The 20388-nt window shown below is 43.2% G+C and overlaps 2 protein-coding genes across 5 annotated transcripts in view; one reads left to right on the top strand and one right to left on the bottom strand.

Moving 5' to 3' along the window:
- LOC146785159 (solute carrier family 53 member 1-like) overlaps nucleotides 1-20388 on the top strand; it is an 831379-nt gene that overhangs the window by 524419 nt on the left and 286572 nt on the right. The window lies entirely within an intron of this gene.
- PLPP5 (phospholipid phosphatase 5) overlaps nucleotides 1-20388 on the bottom strand; it is a 247391-nt gene that overhangs the window by 25605 nt on the left and 201398 nt on the right. The window contains exon 7 of the mRNA XM_085633961.1: nucleotides 12326-12496. Within this exon, the coding sequence (XP_085490087.1) occupies nucleotides 12326-12496 (171 nt within the window). The remainder of the gene's footprint in view (nucleotides 1-12325; nucleotides 12497-20388) is intronic.

The following is a 20388-nucleotide window of genomic DNA, read 5'->3' as shown; positions in this document are numbered from 1 at the left end:
CTTAATGGGGAATGTGCATGGGCACCGAATTCATGTTAGATTATTTTTCGCATAGGGTGTGAGAATGTGAACGTAGTATCAATTTAGGACAGCATGATACACTATGCGCATTGTCGAATGTTAAGTAGTTAATAGAAGACATATGCGATGAACACATGCTACTGGAGAGGACAGTGAGCACATGTGTATCTACAGCACTACATGCTACAAACTCATGCTTAAAGGGGAAGTGACATTTTCCATTTGCAGCATGTGTGGCTGCAGATGCACTTGCTCTGCATAGACTGAAAAGCAGTCCCAACATAAAGCGGTGGCAAACATGTGTTCGCTGCAGATGTCTGAAGTAAAGTCCTCTGGACTGGGTGGTCAATCACAGCGGGCCAGTATGTCCACATAATAGTGTGGGGTGGACCAACTGGCCACTTTGCAAATAAATGTTGGGTAAGAAAGCAATGGTTGCTCCTTTTTTATGAGTGAAGTGTGACATGGACAGGACAGTAAGGACTCTCTAGGCTTTACGGTAGCTGGTTTGGATGCATTTAACTATCCATCTAGCTATGCCAGCTTTAGAGATGGGGTGGCCCCCTGTGAGGCTACACAATGGCGATAAAGAGCTGGTTAGACTTGTGAAAAAGGTGGTTCTGTTAATGTAATACATAAGAAGTTTTTTGGTGTCTAGCGTGTGTAACATTTATTCTGCTACAGAAGCATGCTGTGTAAACAATGCTGGGAGCTCCACCGTTTGATTGAGAAGGAAAGGGGAGACCACCTCGGGGAGATAATTGGGATTGGTTCTGAGAACAACCCTTTATTTATGAACCTGGATGAATGGCTGTTGTATAGTGAGTGCTTGCTGTTTACTAATTAGCTCAAACAAAGTAATGGTCACAAGGAAAGCTACCTTTCAGGAAAGGAATTCGAGGAGGCAGGAATGTGGTCCCATGAGTCTGGTGAGAACTGTGTTAAGGGTCTGTACAAGGGCAGGGGAAATTCTAGGGAGGTATAAACCTCTTAAGAGCCCCCATGAAAGCCTTCACTTATGGAATCCTGAATAAGGATGAATGTTCCTTATTTTGCGTATAAACCGCCACAGCTGGTGTACGCATATGGACGGTTAGGCAAGGCCTGACTTCTGAAGAGAAAGGAGTCCAGCAGATAATGTTCTGGACATTAGGCTTTAAGGGGTCCAGGTGTTTGCTGATTAAGTAGTGGGCAAACTGTTTCCACTTTGCTGCGTAAAAGACCTGTATAGTGAGCCTGTGACCTTCTTGTACAATGGTTATACATTCCTGCAGAAGGTTTAAAGAGTCAAATTCTCACACTGCATGTGCCAGATCACTAGGTTAAGGTATCTGTGGTTTAGATGTCAAATCCGACCTGGACTGTCGATGAGACGATCCAGTCTGATCTGTAATTTTCAATGGGGGCTGATGAACATCTGCAGTAGTATGGAATACCAAGCACCCCACTAGACACTGACAGGCAGCCATTTTCCCAGTTCTTAAATCCCTGTTTGATGTGTTTTTATTCTTCATCAAGGCCATATGACCATGACGTGGTGGAGACTCCGCATACCAAGACCTAAATGCGGTGCACACCTCAGAGAACGTACAACTATACGGAGTCAGCGAGGCAGAGGAACAGCCATATTCGGTGGGGATCCTGAAATGCCTGAATGGGTACCTCTAATTGTTGGTATGCATAACTGCTGGCTCAGTCAAGTATTGACAGGATTATGTTCCAGCGCACTTGGCTACTGTACTGACCATTTGTAAATCCTTCTCCAAGAATGATTGTATCATAGGTTATAGATGCTGTCTTATGGAGAAAATATTAATGCTGTATGTGGATCAATGTATGTCAAAATGTTAATAAAACATGTTTTAAAAAAGTATGGAGCACCATAGTTGTCTGGCCCAGGTGCGAAACAATAGGAGTAGTGTACCGGAGGAGTAGGAAAGGCAGAAAAACTTGGGCAAAGTATCCTGATTAATTCATCCACAGTGAAATGACCCTGGGAAATGGGTGTGTGTATCAGGAGGCTACGTTTGTGCACTTTGCATTTCCATTGGTGGCAAACAGCGCTATCTATTTGTATTGTACCCCAGTGCTGGAACTAACTTTGTAGGACTTGCAGGTGGAGTTCCCACTTGTGGACTTGTTGATGCGTTCTGCTGAGCACGTCCGCAAAGTGGTTGCCCCATTGGTGGCAAACAGCTCCATTTGTTTGGTATCCCAGTGCTGGAACTAACTTTGTAGAACTTGCAGGTGGAGTTCCCACTTGTGGACTTGTTTCTGCGTTCTGCTGAGCAGGTCTGCAAAGTGGTTTCCCTTCCCATGAAGGCTTTCTGCTAGAAGGTGCATGTGGTAGCAGATTGGCCAATGCCAAAAAACCCTGAGCGGAGAGCTGGGGAGAGTGTCCTGCCCTGTTTCCGTGGGTAAAAAATAGCATTAGTGTTGTGCTTATTGATGAGGACTACATTCCCTTCAATGAGTTGAAAGAAGAGTGAGAGCCAGTTGTATTGCAAGCATTTCTAGGTAATTGATGTGGCAGCATTTATACTGAGGGGCCAGACTCCCTGAATATTCATGTTGTGGAGGTGTGTCCCCAGCCTGTAAGAGTAGCATATTGGTGATGTTCACTTGTGGTGTGACAGTCTGCAAAAGGCCGAGAGTGCAACAGATGGTTGCTGTTCCACCACTGGAGCAGAGAGAGCTGGCTTTTACCAACAAAAATGCCACGCAAATGGAGCCTGGTATGAGGCACAGTGGGAAGGCATTATGCTAGCATCCCCAGAAGGCGTATGATAGTTCTGTTAGTTGATGATCAGGCTGAAAAAGTGGCAGCAGCCTCTGTTGAATGGTGTCGGCTTTCAGTGTGACTGTGTTCAGCAAGGACTCGAGGAAGGGCTGTATTTGTTGAGATTAGTGGTGGGACAGATTGGAATCCCAGGCTGTCAAGCAGGGAGATAGCAGTTTGGCTCATCAGTAGCAGGCAACAATGGCACACCAATCATCAAAGATTGGGAAGACATTGGTATATATGGTATAGTTATGGTCCTAATCATGGTCTTGGTACAAGGGCTGAAGGTCTACAATGCGAGCTCAACATCCTGTACCTTCTCAAGGTGTTATGGACTCGAAGAGCCAGATTCTGGGGTAGGAGCATATTGTGCTGCTGGGATTACTGATGGGCCAGCCTATGCGCCCTCCTTAGTGCGATAGGGATCTTCTCCCCGAAAATAGCTGTAGTCTAGGAGGGTGCCTTCTGGTGCATCTTGTAATGAGCCCATTACCTTTTCTTTCGATACCTTTGGGTTTTCTTCGAAAGGAAGGTAAGGTAGAACTCACAGGAGGTATCATCATAGTCGGGGGGGAAACACGAGTTGCAGACATTGTGATGGTCTAACCACAGATTTGTGGAATTGCACTGTGGCAATGCTGGAAGGGTCTCCTTTCCACGAGCGGCGGCTCCTCTGCAATAGAGGAGTGTCGCCCCACTTGCTCAGAGTCAGCAGCTGAAAAATAATTATATTTTATCAGCATTTTAATTTTCAGCTACTGGCGTTTGGATGAAGTCCCAGGGACTGCTGGGAGCAGGAACCAGAGTAGGACTGAGACGCAAGGCAGCATTAGGTACTTTATTTTTATTACTAACCTGCCCCCACCCTCTGCTACTGCCCCGCCTCCACTGTTTATTGCCAGCAGCCGCTGCTGCTTTCCATCACACCCTTCTGGTCTGCATTCTCTGTTGTTGAAGGCTGAAGAGGAGTGTACAGGTCCCTGAAGTGGTGCGCGGACGTCCGCAGAGTCCGGATCGTCAAGTGATGATCGTCAGTGTCTTCAGGAGTATGTGAAAAGTAGGCACAATGAAGGGTCGTCAAGAAGAAGACTGGTAATACTGATGTGTTGGTATTTAAAACGAACAGTGTAGGACCAAAAAACTGTGTTCAGGATATGACAAACTCTGAGCCTTGTCAGCGAATGTCTCAACCTGATGGCAGAAACAAAACAATCTAACATAGAATGGCCAGGCGTATTTGCCACCAAGGATGGAGTCACAGGACACCTTCTGACTTGAAAGACTTCTTTGAAGAGAAGAATAAAACAACAACTTGCAAACGTCAGAGCCCTACACTAGATGGGAAGAGTATGCGGAGCATATGCATCTACACATGCTACAAACACGTTATTGGTCTCACAAAGCACACACTGCCATAGCAGATTCTGACACTGAAGGGAAATACTTCATGTTCTGATGTACTGCTTGTGAAACAGACTGCTGTCACTCATTGTAGAATTAGCCAATGGCTGAGGTGGGCTGACAATCTGCACAATGCTATACACTGCAGTGGGCAGAAGAAGAATGTGAATGACAAAGGACCAATGGATGAAGAGGGCTGGCTGAAGGCCCCAATAAGTAAGCATATTATACATAACATTTTTGTAAAATCAAACAATTCTGGCTAACACCAGACCTAAAATAGTATGTTGTAGATACTGAAGTAGCTTACATTGAAAATGTTGCTGGGAGGGGCAAGATGGCCGCCGTGACGCCGTAGTGGATGGTCGCACCCTGTAACCCTCCTGACTGGGAAGATGAGGTGTACTACGTGCTCATATGCTTAGATTGCAGACTTACAGATTTGCAGATTCACTGATCTACTACCAAGCTAAGTTGATTTAATCTAATCTGCTGTGGAAAATTTGCCTTTCTTACTGGGAGAAAAGAGCGCTCGATACTGATAAAAAGCGATGCTGAGAGAACTCACTGGCTTGCTTTTTTTGATATGTGACTTTCCACAAGAGAAAAAGTGGGCTCTGCAGAAATATCTGCACAAACACTGTTCAGCTTTGATTTCCCATTCGCCCCTACCTGGAAGTCGCTATTGGAAAGTTGCTTCAAAATCTATGGCTACAAAACCTGCACTTTACTCAAGGAAGAATCGTGACCGAGACGATTGGAGCCGTGACTCTGAGGTGGAGGAGGATATGGATAACCTCGGGGCCCCAGCGCTTAATTTAAGAGGGAAAGCACGATCTAAAGCGCAGCAAAGGCGAGAAGCGGCAAAGGAAAATAAATTAAAGAAAATACGTGAAAAAGAGGAAGGAGGGAAAAAAAAGAATGTGACTGTCCCAGTGTCAGCTATTGTAAGGAGAAGAGAGGAAGCAAAACTCACCGCTGGGGAGGTACTTGGAAAGGAAACTGCACTCCGCCAGATGACCATAGTTGAGACTTTTTTGCCCGCAGCAACACCAGTAACGACTGACCAAACAACTTTGCAGTCGAATCTGCCACAGGGAGTGAGAGTCCCCACGTTGGTGAGCCTGTGCAGGATGTTGCAGCCTGCTGTGGAGAGGGAACCGTTTGAACAGGCAGGAGCAGATGGGGATGGTACCTGCATGCTCGAGGTACAGCCTCTAACTGAAGTTACAGAGGCAGCAGAAGGCGGAGACTTTTCTACTGCTGTGGAAGTGGGCGGACCCAAGCTCTTAAAGGAGAAAGCCACAATTCATTTGGCACCAGTGGTATCTGGAGTTAAAGGGCCAGGCGCAGAACAAAGCCTGGTGGAGGATACTGTTGTGGAAAAAAGTAATTCTGAGGCTGCAACTAACTTAATTGAAACAGAGCTAAGGGTTGATAAAGATATTAACTTGGATTCAATTAATAAGAGGGATGCAAGCACACGCAAATTACCTGATGCACTCCCTGCCTCTCCCAGTGATGAGGTTTTTTTCACTGGTAATGACGAGGCGGATGATGAGGAAAGTATGAATGGAAGTCTGGGATCAATGACAGACACGGAGTCAGAGACGGAGAGTTCAGATGATGAAACAGTGAATACTGACACGGGAAGTAATGAGACTGTATCAGGGACTGACTCTGAAAACTCCTCAACTCCTATTAGTAGTGAGATAGAGCCTATTGATAAAGAATATAAGGATTCAGTTAAAAAAACATTGCAAAAAGACGTCTCTTCTAGATCAAAGACAAATCCTGAGGGCAGTATCAGATCTGTGGAAAAAATTAAAACTAAGAGCAAAAAAAGGAAGTCAAGCAAACGAAAAGGGAAATCTAGACAACAGAGATTGTCAAAGGAACACAGAGGCAATATGAAAACAGTAGTAAAAAAACTAAATTTGGATAAGATGGCAGAGAATTCTGGAATACCGGCAGATGAGTTTGTAAATGGTGAAACTCTGGACTCTGCGGACCGTGGAGCGGATGGTGGTATGTCTAATTTTGAATTCTTATTTACAACATTAAAACAAATGCAGAGTGAGGCTCGCATTGAGAGCCAAAAAGCAAAGCGCAGGGCTAAACAGGCGAATAGGAAAATACAATCCTCCTTGCGTAAGGTCAGCAGGTTGTATGAGGAGATGGCTGAGAGAGTCTCTGAAGTAGAGACTAGAACCGGGAAATTAGAAGATGATATGGTCAAAGTGAAGGATGACAGAAAAGAACAAGACAAGACTACGGCCGACATGCTATGGAAACTCGAGGAATTTGAGAACAGACAAAGACGCAACAATGTTCGCCTGATTGGAATACAGGAAGGGAAAGAAGGAAGTGATGTTCGGGGGTATGTTGTTGACTTATTAAAGGATGCCCTCCCAGAGTTGTCTACATGGGATCTTGACCATGAAATACAAAGGGCGCATCGTTTTCCTCTGATCCAGAAAGCAGCGCAGAGTAAGCCTCGCGCAATACTTCTATACGTGGGGAATTTTCTTCTGCGAGAAGAGATAATTAACAAAGCAAAGCCCCAAGCTAAATGCAAATACAACGGCGTAGAGTTCGTTGCACGTCCTGACTTTTGCCACACCACTGTGGAAAGAAGGTGGAGGATGAGGCAGCTCATTACCCCATTTCAAAACATAGGTTGTGAGGCTTACCTTCTGTATCCCGCTCGTTTGAAGATTGGAGTAAATGGGAACTTTAACATTTTCTACTCTGAGATACTTGCACAATAATATCTTAACTTTCTGCAAGACCAACGGAAAACAAGGCACAAGGAGAATGTTGAGAATAATGATCATGCAGTAGCTCTTAGGGATATTCCCCAAAAGAAACGAAGATAAATATAATATGGAAAATAGAGACTGTGTAAAGTAATTTTTGGGGACGAAAGCTACATATGAGGACTTATTTAAAATAATAGAGGAAATTGTTTGCTCAAGGTCTATGAAAAATGTATTTGATGTTTTACTCCTCTTTATCGGATGGTTTTCTTGAGTTGTAGCTTTTTCTGCTTCAATAAGTAAAGATTGGTATTAATATAAGAAGAATTGGGGTAGAGGTTGAGCACGAATAGGGGTGGTATTTGTTGGACATACACTGAGCACAGTAAGATGAAGGGAAAGTTAGGGGGGTTTACGGGTTTGACATCCAGGAGGCAAAAGTCGGCCAGACATAGGTCCGTTGGACCTATTTGCCTGTAGGGGGGGTGGGACTCTGAGGGTGGGCAGTCTGGGGTGGGGTTGGGGATGGGCAGGGAAATGGACAGGGCACAAAGGCACAAGACACTTAAGAGGATTTGACAAAAGTAATTTGTATCAACTGTATGATATGGGTAGTGACACTGAAGATGTGGAAGACAATATTGAAATTAACAGGGAAGTCTATTTATGCAGTGTGCTAGGCCTAGTATTGTATATCGTTTCTAGAACATTAAATAAAAGCAAGCAGATAGGGTCTGAAGAGAACTGGCTGGGGAAAAAAAAAAAAAAAAAAATGAAAAATGTCTATTAGATTAGTGACATGGAATGTATGCGGCCTAAATGATGTAACGAAAAGGCAGAAGATAGGAATACGGCTACGGCAAATGAACGTAGATTTTGTGTTTCTTCAGGAGACACATGTAATGAGTACCCATGAGATATATCTTCATCAGCTGGGGTTTCAATTAATAGTTGCTTCTAAACAAGGAGTTAAACAGAGAGGGGTAGCGATTCTATCGAGGGATAAAAATGTAGTAACAAGGAGAAAGTTAAGAGATAATTGGGGGAGATGGGCGATGGCTGAGGTACTATTAGGGGGGGTGTGGACAACATTAGTTGCAGCATATGGTTCTACACAGGACGATCCAGAAATTCTGCAATTTTTGGATTCTGAGTTGGCAGACTGGGCCCCTCGAGTTATTATAGGTGGAGACTTAAATATTGACGGAGCGGAGGGTCTAGGATCAGGCTCAATAAGACAGTATAAGGGGAGGAAAAAAAAGGTCTACAAGGCCCTTACTGATCTTTTAGAAAATAATACATTGCGAGATGTCTGGGGGTCAATCAGATCGAAACAACTCGGTTATACATATTATTCAGCACCGCATCAGATATGCGTTAGGCTGGATTACTTCCTGGTTTCCAATGATTTAATTAGTATAGTGGAAATTGATAGACTTCCTCGGATACTTAGTGACCACAATCCCCTAATCCTAACGATAAAGCAGAGTGGGGGAACAACAATAAGAAGGGAGTGGACATTCGAAAGGGGATTGCTTTTAGATGATGACTATATAAAACATATGTCTAAATGGATTACTGAATTCTTTGAATATAATAGAGGAACTGCTACAGTTGGCATAGTATGGGATGCCTTTAAGGCAGGAGCACGCGGTGAAACGTGCAGTTATAGCGCCTTCAAGAGGAAAACAGAAAGACTGCGATATAAGGAGAAAGAGGGAAAAGTACTGGAGGCAGAAGAACAACTTAATAACTGTGTAATAAGGGGAGAGCCGACTGAACAATTCGTAATAGAATTACTGAAGGTGAAAAGTGAGGCAGAGGAAGAACTTGCTAATAGAGCCGCAAAGCAATATACAATCAGAAGGGAGAGATGTTACGAGTTCAGTGAGAAAATAGGGCGAGTCCTTGCTATACGAACCAGACAGATAGCGGCGGCAGGGACGATTAAGGAAATAAAGGATGAAAAGGGACAACTACATTCAGATCCAGAAGAAATTCGGGAGGTCTTTAGGAAGTTTTACCAATCTTTATATGATGAGAAAGATCCCAGCAGTATCGATAGAATAAATGAATATCTCCAGAACATTGAGGTAAAAACTATATCCCCTGAAGATGCAGAGGAATTAGAGACCGTATTGGACGAAACTGAGATTAAAGAAGCAATGACTGCTCTACCCTCGGGGAAGGCTGCTGGACCTGATCAGCTACCGATCGAGTTTTATAAAACTTTCTGGGGATGTTTAGGTAATAATTTAACTCAAATGTTTCAAGCTGCACAAAGTGGGGTATCCATTCCCAAATCCTGGAGCGGGGCAGATATAGTATTAATTTTAAAAAAAGAAAAGCCCCCGAATGAACCAGGGTCGTACCGCCCAATAACATTGATGAATAATGACACCAAAATTTATTCAAAGGCACTGGCTGCAAGATTTGCAAGAATTATAAGTAACCTGGTTAGTGATAACCAACATGGGTTTATTCCTGGTAGAGGGACAAATCACCATATTAGAAAAGTTATAACTTTATTTGATGTGGCGGAAGTAGCAGGAGACCCGATGGCAGTTATGCTTTTGGATGCGGAAAAAGCATTTGATCGGGTCTCCTGGCAGTATTTGTGGCAGACCCTAGCTAGAGTTGGGATTAGAGGAGGCTATTTGAAAGCAATTCAGACTCTATATATGGATCCAGGTGCAGCATTAAGGATAAACGGGGGTATAACTGGTCAATTTAAAATCAAGAGAGGAACTCGCCAGGGATGTCCTTTCTCTCCCTTGCTATTTGCCATCTATATGGATCCCTTAATACGGAAGATAGAATTAGCACCAGAGATCACCCCAGTCAATACAGTTCTTGGGCCATGCAAGATATTAGCCTATGCTGACGACGTTGCGGTGATAACACCTTGCCCAACGGAAGCAACTACATTTGTAGAGGCCGAGGCCTTAAGATTTGGACAAGTCTCAGGGTACTCATTGAACGCGTCTAAAACCCAGATTATTAAAAACTCTTTTACACCTTGTGAAGATAGAAGAGTAGTGCCGGCAGGGAAATACCTCGGAATTAATATGTCTAATTTAGATAGTTTGGTGGATAATAATATTGCCCCAGTAATCGAAAAGGCAAGAAAAGATTTGGATCGTTATGAGAACTTACATTTATCATTAGTTGGGCGAGTTAATATTATTAAAATGCTGATCTTACCCAAACTGTTGTATCTTTTTAGGGCAATCCCTCTTCTAATTGAAAATAAGTGGTTTAAAATTTGCGAAAGTATGGTAAATCGTTTTATTTGGGCTAGAGGTAAAACCCGGAGGGCATTGAGGTATATGTCCCTTCCCAGGGAGAGAGGGGGGTGGTCACTGCCGGATCTAAAGGTATATTATTGGGCTGCAGCAATACAAGGAATGGCTGGATTAATTGGGGGGGCTGAGATGGATGGATGGGATAAGACAGGCTCGCTGGCTATATATGGTTTAGCTCTGGGTACAAATGCTGAAAATATTTTTTTAAGATTTACTGATGGAAGTTACTTTAAAAGAACACGTTTCAAGATAATTATGGCGGCCTACAGCATATGGAAAGGATTCTCCAAAAAAGTTGGAATAGGGAAATATAGTGTATATACTAGACTCAAAAATAATCCCTCATTTCCTAGGGCTGTGTTCTCAGGAATGGTATATGAGGAATGGGAGAGTCAAGGTATAAGAATGATTGGTGATATGTGGGATGATAATGGCATTTTACAATTTATAGATTTGAAAAACAAGTATATGTTAAACACAAATCATTTCTTTAAATACCTTCAAATAAGGAGTTGTATATTAAATAAAAAAGGGGGAGCTCTAGGCTTTGGGAGGAGTATAATGATGGATCTCATACAAAAAGGTAATGACTGTACTATAAAAAGATTTTATTTAGAAATGACAAAGTTAAAAAAGGATGATCTTGACAAATGGATAATTAAATGGTCCTCAGATTTAGATATAGCTAGAGAAAGAGATACTTTCTCTGAATCACTTGAGATGGGATGTAAATTACTATGCTCAGCGTCTCTTCAGGCCCAGCACTACAAGAGCCTGTATCACCTGTATTATACGCCATGGAAAATTGCTCAATGGGGGGCTGTATCGGACATTTCGTGTTTTAGATGTGGCAGTATGGAGGCCAATTTGTTACATATTTTCTCTACTTGTCCACACTTAGATAAGATAAAACAAGATATCGGGAATTTTTTCCGGAATGCCTTAGACACAACAATAGAGTTGGACTCAGCAACTATTTTGTTGGGAATATCCCCCAACGGACAAATTAATTGTAAATATTTTCTGTTTGTAGCAATGTCGATTTTTAGACTGCTTGTGGCCTCAACTTGGTTAGATCCAAATCCTCCTACGTATCATCAATGGCTAGGAAAAACTTTGTCAATACAAAAATTGGAAACAGCTATTTACTCTAGGAAAGGGAGAAAGGGTAAAAAGCTGGGTATACAAATCTGGGGTCCTTTGATTCAATGGAAGGCTGGAACTGAATAAGGTATTTTGAGGAATGTATGTATTATGGAATGTTAACATATATTATTTGTATCCGTATATATTATGATAGGATCTGTATGTAGTATGTATATTGTAATATTTCACTTTCCATTTTTCTTTTGAATATGTAGTTGAGTATGTGGCTGCCTTATGAAACTTATTGTGCCTTGTCCATGTAATGGGGGGGGGGGGGGGGGAATAAAATGTGGGGAAAAAATTTATCAATAAAAATATTTAAAAAAAAAAAAAAGAAAGAAAATGTTGCTGAGGTAAGTATAAAACATATGAAAGCGAAATAGTTATCAAAGGAATGGAGACAGCCTAACCGCTGAATGGGCGAAAGAGAGGTTTCCCTGTTCCATACTCATTCTCCATGGTGCAGATACACATGACATGCAATTAGAGGAAAAGAAAACTCTGGCATGGACTGGACACCTTTAAGATTAACCAGTGTATGACCACAATACAATTAGTAAACCTCCAAAGTTCTAAAACCATGCTTTGACAACCATCATCATCTACTGCCAACTGGAAAAAAGGAAAAGCTGAAAAATACTGCTGTCTAACATATAATGAGCAGGGACATGAAACTATTGAAATGAACAATTGTGCACTTCAGGAATGTGAACAATGAAGCCACCAATTACCAAGATTCCAAAGGAGCCACACATCTTCTCCGGGTTCGTGGGCTCGGCCAGGTGCACAGTAAGTTCTGATCTTAACTGCCTCTCAGGCAAAGACATACAATCTACTGGCAAATAACGAACTTCTAACACTAAACAAAATTTTACTGCCTCAGGAAGCAGACCCATGTGAATGAAACTCACCTTGCCAATGATGTTTGTAATCGCAGGTGCGTGACAATGCGATAACGATGGCGAAGAGGAATGGAGTCAAGAAGATGCAGAGTCTCCATGCTTTTCCTCGACCACCTGGTGAGAAGCAGTGCAGCTTTCCAGCTATGTATAAGGCGGTAAATCCCAGGCCAGCAAAAGCAACTTGAAGAAAACAGAAGAAAAGGATAAATGTCTTCGAAGATAACCAACAGTCATTTTATTCAAAAGGTCTAACCGCCACTCTGTTGCCAAGATATGCCACTGTTTCAGTTTCAGCTCAATATAAATACAGAATTATCCTGGTGAAATATTACAGTAGAATCTGGTGAAAGGATTTACTGTGAGATGAGTCTCAAAATGAATCTGTTGAAGTTTATCCTGCACCCATTTTTAAAGTCTGATTGGGCTACAGTTTCATACCTATCAGCAGGACGAGTAGATTTCTAATGATATATGGTCACTGAACCCTGGCAGCCTGTAGCTTCTGCCCTGAATGCCAGCTCACCTGCTTTACCCGACCTTCTATCTGCAATGCATGATATCCTGTGTAGGTCCCTGATGGCCGTCAGTGTTCCTGGGATGTATGAATGATGCTGGGCTGTTCTCTGCCCTTGGGAGATCAGCTATTTACAGTCAGTGCTTGGCTGAGCTAAAGGTACATGCCTGTGACGGGCATTTCTTTACATTACGTACTTGGCGACTGTTGGACCTGTAAATAAAGCATCATTGTTTTTGATCCATGGTCTTCTGATCTTCACTAGTGAGTGCAACCCACCTAATGTCACTGGTGACGAAGTAAAAGAAAAGGACTTAATTCAACAACGTTCCTTCTCCCCATCCAGGCATCTCAGAACAACAGGAAATAACTGCAGCCTGTAGCGTGGCGTAGAGTGCAGTGGCATAGAATTCAGTGGTGTACGATGTGTTGTAGAATCCAGTAGCATAGATTAGAGTGTTGCATAGTAGGGTGCAGTTGTGCAGAGTGCAATTATGCAGAGTACAGTGGCATGAAGTGCAGAGGTGTATTGGTGTAGTGTTGCTGAGTTTCGTGCACAGAGTGCAGCAGAATAGAATTCAGCGGATTACAATGAAGTGTTGTAGAGTACAGTGGCACAGATTAGAGTGGTGCATAGTAGAGTACAGTGGTGTGGAGTGGTACAGAGTGGAGTGGTATAGAGTGGAGTGGTATAGAGTGCAGTGGTATAGAGTGCAGTGGTATAGAGTGCAGTGGTACAGAGTATAGTGGCATAAAGTGGTGAGAGTAGATTATAGTGGTGTAGAGTGGATTGCTGAAGAGTGCAGTGGCATAGAGTGCAGTAGTACAGAGTAGAGTGGCGGAGAGTGCAGAGTATACTGTCAGAGTACAGTGTGCAGAGTGGCTTAGAGTGGAGTGGCGCAGAGTGCAGTGGTGTGGTGTAAAGTGGAGTGGTGCAGAGTAGAGTGCAGTGGTGTGGAGTGGTGCAGAGTGGTGTGGAGTGGCGTACAGTGACATTTGCATGTGTGGTAGCACACTTTCATTACAAACAACACATCTTCAATTGAAATTACCATTACATTTGCACAGACATACAGCCTCACTGATAAAAATATTCAGTGCACAAACGATAATGTGTGGAAATATCATCACTTGGTGTATTAATTTGTTCTGATCTTAAAATATTTGTTTCCACCACACTTCAGAATTACCAAAGAAAGTGCTTCATTTGGGCTTATCTAATTCTGAAATATCTGCACATTTAATTTACAGACATTTAAATCTTGTGTACTAGGAAAAAAAAATAACATCATACAGTCTACCTCAAGCACTCCCGGGAGCCGGCATGATTGTCACATAAATCCGCTCACTTTGAAGTCAGAGAAAGAAAAATAAACACAAAGCTCCCTGGAAGTGAGAGCCTGGCATCAGAGCTCTGGCTTTGAATGCACAGCAAATGTGACAAGATAAGAACAAGATTTTAAGGCCAGTTTATAGAATTCGAGCACTGGTGGACCAATACAGTAAATGGGGTTTGGGCAAGGAAAGGGATGAACTCGAGCAGGACAACATAAAACAAATAGAGCCTAGCAAATACAAAGCAAGCAAAATGTGAGTTACAAACCACAAAGCCAATCGTAAACAATGGGCAAAATGTATTCCCTAGGAAGCTTTCCGAATGTTGGCACGACTTTGTTAGCAAACCTGTCTGGTAGACTTCGAATCTGTGGTGTCCTCATTAGTAGCAAAACGAGGTGTCTGGCCCAACAGGACCCTCGTGGTCTTCCTTATATCTCCTGTATGCTGCACATGGAGTACAGAAAGAGAAGGTAGTGGCAAGCCTGCAATGGACAGCAGCGAAAGTGAGGTTCGAGGACGATCTGGGTGCTGCCAGAAATCTAAATGGGCTAAGCTTTAGGAAGGAAAGATGCTTCAGAATCTGCGTCACAACATATCCATTGCTCCAAGAACCTACAACTGGTGCCTAGAAAGCAGTGAGAATAGGGGTTTTTGCCAGACAGGACATCACTTTGACTCCCAGTGGTCACAGATCCACTGGAAAAGATTGATCTAGTTGGATGCTGAGCAAGCCCAATCTACCCCAAACTCTTCACTGGCACGGTTCCTGGGGGTTGTTACTACAGCGGAGGCTGTTCTGAGATGAACGCCCCAGAGCCAAAAGGTGCAGTCTTATGGGGCCTTTGCAGATCAGTGGACATAAATTAGACGTTGGATATCCTTGGAGATCACCATGTCTAAGAGGAGAAGACATAGGAAGGACTTTTCCCAGCAGAGTGGGCCAGCAAAACGCTGCACTGGATTCCGATAATGAATCTGGGTTCGCATATAGGGACAGAGCCATCAATCATTCTACCAACACTGTGCTTGCAGACATAGAGGTAAAGATAACTACTGCAATCGTACTGAAGAATGTGGAGGGGAAGCATGAGGGCCTGACCAGCAAAAGCATGAGGCAGACTTCGGGCCTTGGAGTGGCAATGAAGTGAGACAAATGTGACTGTCCATGATCTGCTCTCTTAAGACGAATACTACTGGAGGTATTTCTAATAAAGGTGCAACAAAAAATAAAATCGAGCACCTTGAAATCCTGGAGAGGTGATCCACTGTTAATGTACTGAGAGTTCCCTCACAAATCCGAGGTGTCCTTAGCAGAAGATATGAATAAATTGCATGGAAATCTGGTGGGGCTGCAAGATGAAGCGGTGTGTGTGCACATTCCAACTGTCACAGAAAGCATACAGAGGCAATACTGAGGAAGGCGGCATGGAGATAGTCATTTCTGAGGGGAACTGAGGAAGAGATTCCTGAAGGAAAAAAAGGAAACAAGTCCTATGCAGGCGATAGTCTGCTGCTGCTTTTCCCAGATTTGAATCCAAAGTGTTTCACCAGGAAGACAGCTCTCTTGGAAATGAAATATGCAGTGGTACCATCAGTGGGATTTCCTGTGCAACTGAAGATGGAGCATCAAGGAACGTGCTACTTTACACAAGAAGAAAAAGCCTGGACGGACTATGCAAACTTTGCTACACTAAGGGGTAGTAGATATTCAAGTCATTGATTCGAATGGCTGGGGTACACCTCCAAGAAAAACAGGCACGCAAGGGAATGTTTTCTTGTAGCATTGCAGCATTTTCGTTTTCTACACGTTGTCGCTTTTTCTTCTTCTCCAACGTATGTTTGAACCATTCAAGTCATGTGCTGCGATTACGGTCTGTGAATAGCCCCTAAAGGAGCAACTGTGTTTCACGGTTAGTGTTCTTGGATGAAGTGAATTCATTATTTTTAACAGTATGTTTTGGGGGGTTTCATTGGTATATTTACTAGGGTTGGAATTAAAATAGAACTTAAAACAGTTCTTCTTTTATTACCTTCTGACGGTGGCCAATAACTAAAGATTTCAACCTAAAAAGATGCCTTCGATCTAATATTTGAAGAAGCAGATGATATGATTCAACATGGCAAAGTTTAAATGTGCTGATGATGTTCGAAGGTCCTAAGCAACCCTTTCCTTTAGAGCAAGGACTACTTGGAAAGTAGGTTACCTCTGCATGCGCACAGCCGACTATCCTCCAGCGCCCATATAGTCGCGCACACACCACAGGCCCTAAAACAGCTCTTCTTTACAGGGCCCATTTAAATGAAGGAAGGTGAATTACTATTGTACATCAGAATGCTTTCAGCACTTTGCACGGAAGAAGATCCACCTCATGCGGTCACAGTGCACACACTGCCCTATAACCCTTTCACCTCTTTTTCTGCACCCAGAAAAGATGGGCATAATAGTGCAGAACTACCGTTAAGACGCGTCAAAGACTGTGAGCAGGGTTTTATATGCGGCAGACTGATGTAGCTCCAAGTTAAAAGAATATATTTACATTCTGTAAAATCAATAATATTGAATGAGTGCTGCAAACAAGGACTTAAAGTTCAAGCAAAGCATTTTGTTTCTTCTTTACCCTTCGATGGGTTTTTGTAAATAAAAAAAAACTGAAGTTTTTTTAAAATGTATTTGTGAACCTCACGCCATCGGTCCACTGGCATCCACCCATTGCACAATCAGTCATGTGCACTCAGGCCCAACATTGGTGAGGCGCAATTCAACAGTTCAGTTTTAGCTGCTGCAACTGGCCACAAAATGAAAAGCCATCATTTGAGACTATTTGTAAGTAGATCCATGGGTAGTAGCCAGTGGGCTGGTTTGATAATGAATTCTTCATGCATATTCGGACGACATTTCAACAGAGCACACTAAAGCAGACAACTACCAGACTGTGTTATTAAGGACAGTTAAGGCGGCCTTCCCAACCATCTAATTTAACTACCACTATGGTAACCTGCCTGTTGCTCAATCTTCAGAAAATATCAGCTAACATGAAATTCACACCCTGGGCTCTTATTCGGAGGAGATCAGGGCCAGAAATAGTCTTGCAGCAAAGGATACACCTGGTATTACTTCAGATTTACCTAGGGTCGCCACATTTCTTGGAAAAAAAATACCAGCCATATGCTTTTTGTTTTGCTGTTATGAAAGAGCCAAGAGCTACTAGGTGGAAAATAATTTGTGTAAAATAGTCAGGATTGTTTTGTAACATGGCAATTATCCCTCTATTTGTTCTAATTATCATCCTGAACTGATATAGTTGAAGGTGAAATCTTTGGGTTTGGGACTAACCAAATGTGTCACGATTGCTATAGTTCCTATTCCAATGTAAATGCACTTGTAGCAATTATTGAAGTGTTGGTGAATAGTTGTACTATTGGTTTCCAGCTGGCAAGTGTGATGTATTACCCTGGTTGGGCACTTCGGTCCCTCTGCGAGTTGGGTATTGACGGGAGGGGAGGTAACCCCAATTTGCAAGTATCCGGAAGTAATCTGGACACCCATGATTGATTTGTATCCAACTTCCTTTCTCCGATGCAAAGTGTTAATAATGTACGCCAAATATGTTTTTAGGTTACTTATGCCAATGAAACATAAAATGCAATAGGGAAAATGCTACTTACCCAGTATGCATCTGTTCTTGGCATATAGAGCTGTAGAATCATATGCTTTAGCATAGATCGCCATCTAGTGTTGGGTCCGGATGTTTGCACTTTGTTTTTCTTCGAAGAAGTCTTTCCAGTCACAAGGTAGTTGACTCCTTTTTCGGTGATAGTGCGCATGGGCATCGACTCCATTCTCAGATTGTTTTACCGTAAAGAGTGATGATTGAGTTAGCAAGAGTAGTAAAAGAGATGTCCATGTGTAATGTATCCAAGTAAGATGGTACTGCAACAGGTAAAGGTACCCAGGGAGGCGGGTGGGCGCATATGATTCTACAGCTCTATATGCCAAGAACAGATGCATACTGGGTAAGTAGCATTTTCCGTTCGAGGCATATGAGCTATAGATCATATGCTTTAGCATAGACTATACAGCAGTTATCTCCAAAGCGGTGGCTAAACCGTAGCTGTTGCAGTAGTTTGAAATAGTGTTCTTAAAACTGCCAGGCCAACACTAGCTCGTTGTCTTGCTAACACATCTAAACAATAGTGTTTTGTGAATGTGTGTGGTGTAGACCATGTTGCAGCCCTGCAGATGTCATCTAAGGGTATATTGTGAGAAAGTGGCTTTCTGTTGCAGTAAAGCCCCCCCCTTTTTTTTCTTTTTCTGTTGCCAGACTACTGATCCTCTTTGACTTGGTGTGCCCTGGTCTCCTGCTGATCAGGTGCTCAGGGCCTGTGTTCCTTCCCAAAAACTGCCTAACAGCCTGAACCCAATTGGCATCTCTGGCCACATGTCAGCCCCTGGAAAATGGTACCCTAGGTACCCAGGGTGCTCTAACCAGAGAAGGCCCCTAAGGGCTACAGCACTTATTGTGCCACCCTTGGAGGCCCTGTACCCTGACACACACACACTGCCTTTGCAGGCTGAGTGTCTTGGTGCAGAACCAAACAGAGTCTACATGGCACACATCCCTGTGTGGCATACAGGAAAGAACCTGAATGTAGTGTCCAAGGACATTGGTTTCTTCTATAATACATCCCAGTGACTAACACAGTTTAATGTTTTTGAGACAGCATGTCAATATTTCTAGCACCTTTTGGGCAACATCTCGATTTTAACTTAAATTTAAGCACCTCTAATACCACCCTCTTTTTTCCACAAGTACAATATCCTTGGACAATGGTCTTTCCTCCTTTCTATAAGACATTATTTTTTCAACTTTACATTGTCAGTAAAATATGGTGTAAATATGTTTTGCTTACAGAAGCACGCCCCTGAAGAAGGGACCATCGAGTCCCGAAATGCATTGGGCTTTCTAAGAACCATGGGGCTTCTCGAGAATAATGCAATGAGCGAAATATTCAATGTGATTTCAAACCATGAATTGTATTATAATTATTTGGAAATTATTTGGAATGTATAAGATGTTATTCAATGTAAATGTTCGAGTAACCATCATGTCTATATGATTACATCAAAACTGATGTTAATTTGTGTAATGATTTAATAAACTCATTGAACAAAACATCTTATATTGACGGTATAATTGTTGTGTTACAAATTATTAGTTATAATAGGTTTCAGAACTTTATGTTCATTAGGAACAGTGCACACGACATTCAGGTTCTTTCCTGTATGCCATACAGTTTAAGCAACGTGTGCTGTCAACACACTACTGTAGTGTAGCACCCTTAGATAAGTTTTAGCATACTCACAAATAGAGGAAAAATAGAGTGCACCTCCATTTCTAATAAAAGTTAACACATCCCTGCGTGTCATGCCCACAACACACTGCCCTGGAATACCTCAGTCACCCCTCTAGCTGGGTGCCCTATGCCAGTGGTGTGGGCACAGGTGCATGAGCCCTGTGCCCCTACAGTACCCAGGTCCATTGCTGGGCACTGTAAGTGCAGTGCTGCCATTAAGAGTATATGGTGCTGGGAGGTAGTCAACACGAACTCCACAGCACCATGATGGCAACACTGAAGACTGAGAAGTTTGGTATCAAACTTCTCAGCACATTAAACCCGCACTGATGCCAGTGTGGGATTTAATGTAAGATGCACGAAAGAGGGCAACTTAAAGTTGCCCCCTGAACCTAACCTACAATCCACGTCCTGTCTGAGGGGCTGCCTAGGCTGCCACACAGCAGACATGTTGCTGGACCCCTGGGTAGAGAGCCATCCGCTCTCCTGGGCCTGCAACAATGCACATCCTGGGCGAGGTGCTAGGTCTCCTCCCCCAGGATGGGCAGGGGAAGCTTCAAAGGCATGCCGCCTTTGTGAGTTTCTACAGGCCACTTGCTGTACTCAGCAACTGGCCCCCACCGGTTCTGACCCCCACTCTGGTGGAAAACCCCAAGGAAGGAAAGGGGGTGTGCCAGCCTCTGCCAGCCCCACCCCTCAGGTGGGAGAGGAGAGGTGAAGCACATCTCCGGGCTCTCGCCATCTTGAAGGTGGGGAGCCCTGCCCAATCAGGATTAGGCTACTGCCCCCCTCCCACAGGAGAGTTGCAGGATAGTGGGTGTACCCACCCCAAGAAAGGGACCTATAAGCCCCTGCCCTTTACCTA

The sequence above is a fragment of the Triturus cristatus genome, chromosome 11 (assembly GCF_964204655.1).
Source record: "Triturus cristatus chromosome 11, aTriCri1.1, whole genome shotgun sequence".
Lineage (NCBI taxonomy): Eukaryota > Metazoa > Chordata > Amphibia > Caudata > Salamandridae > Triturus > Triturus cristatus.
Note: the sequence above shows the minus strand (reverse complement) of the source record. Positions and strands in the feature narration are given on the sequence as shown.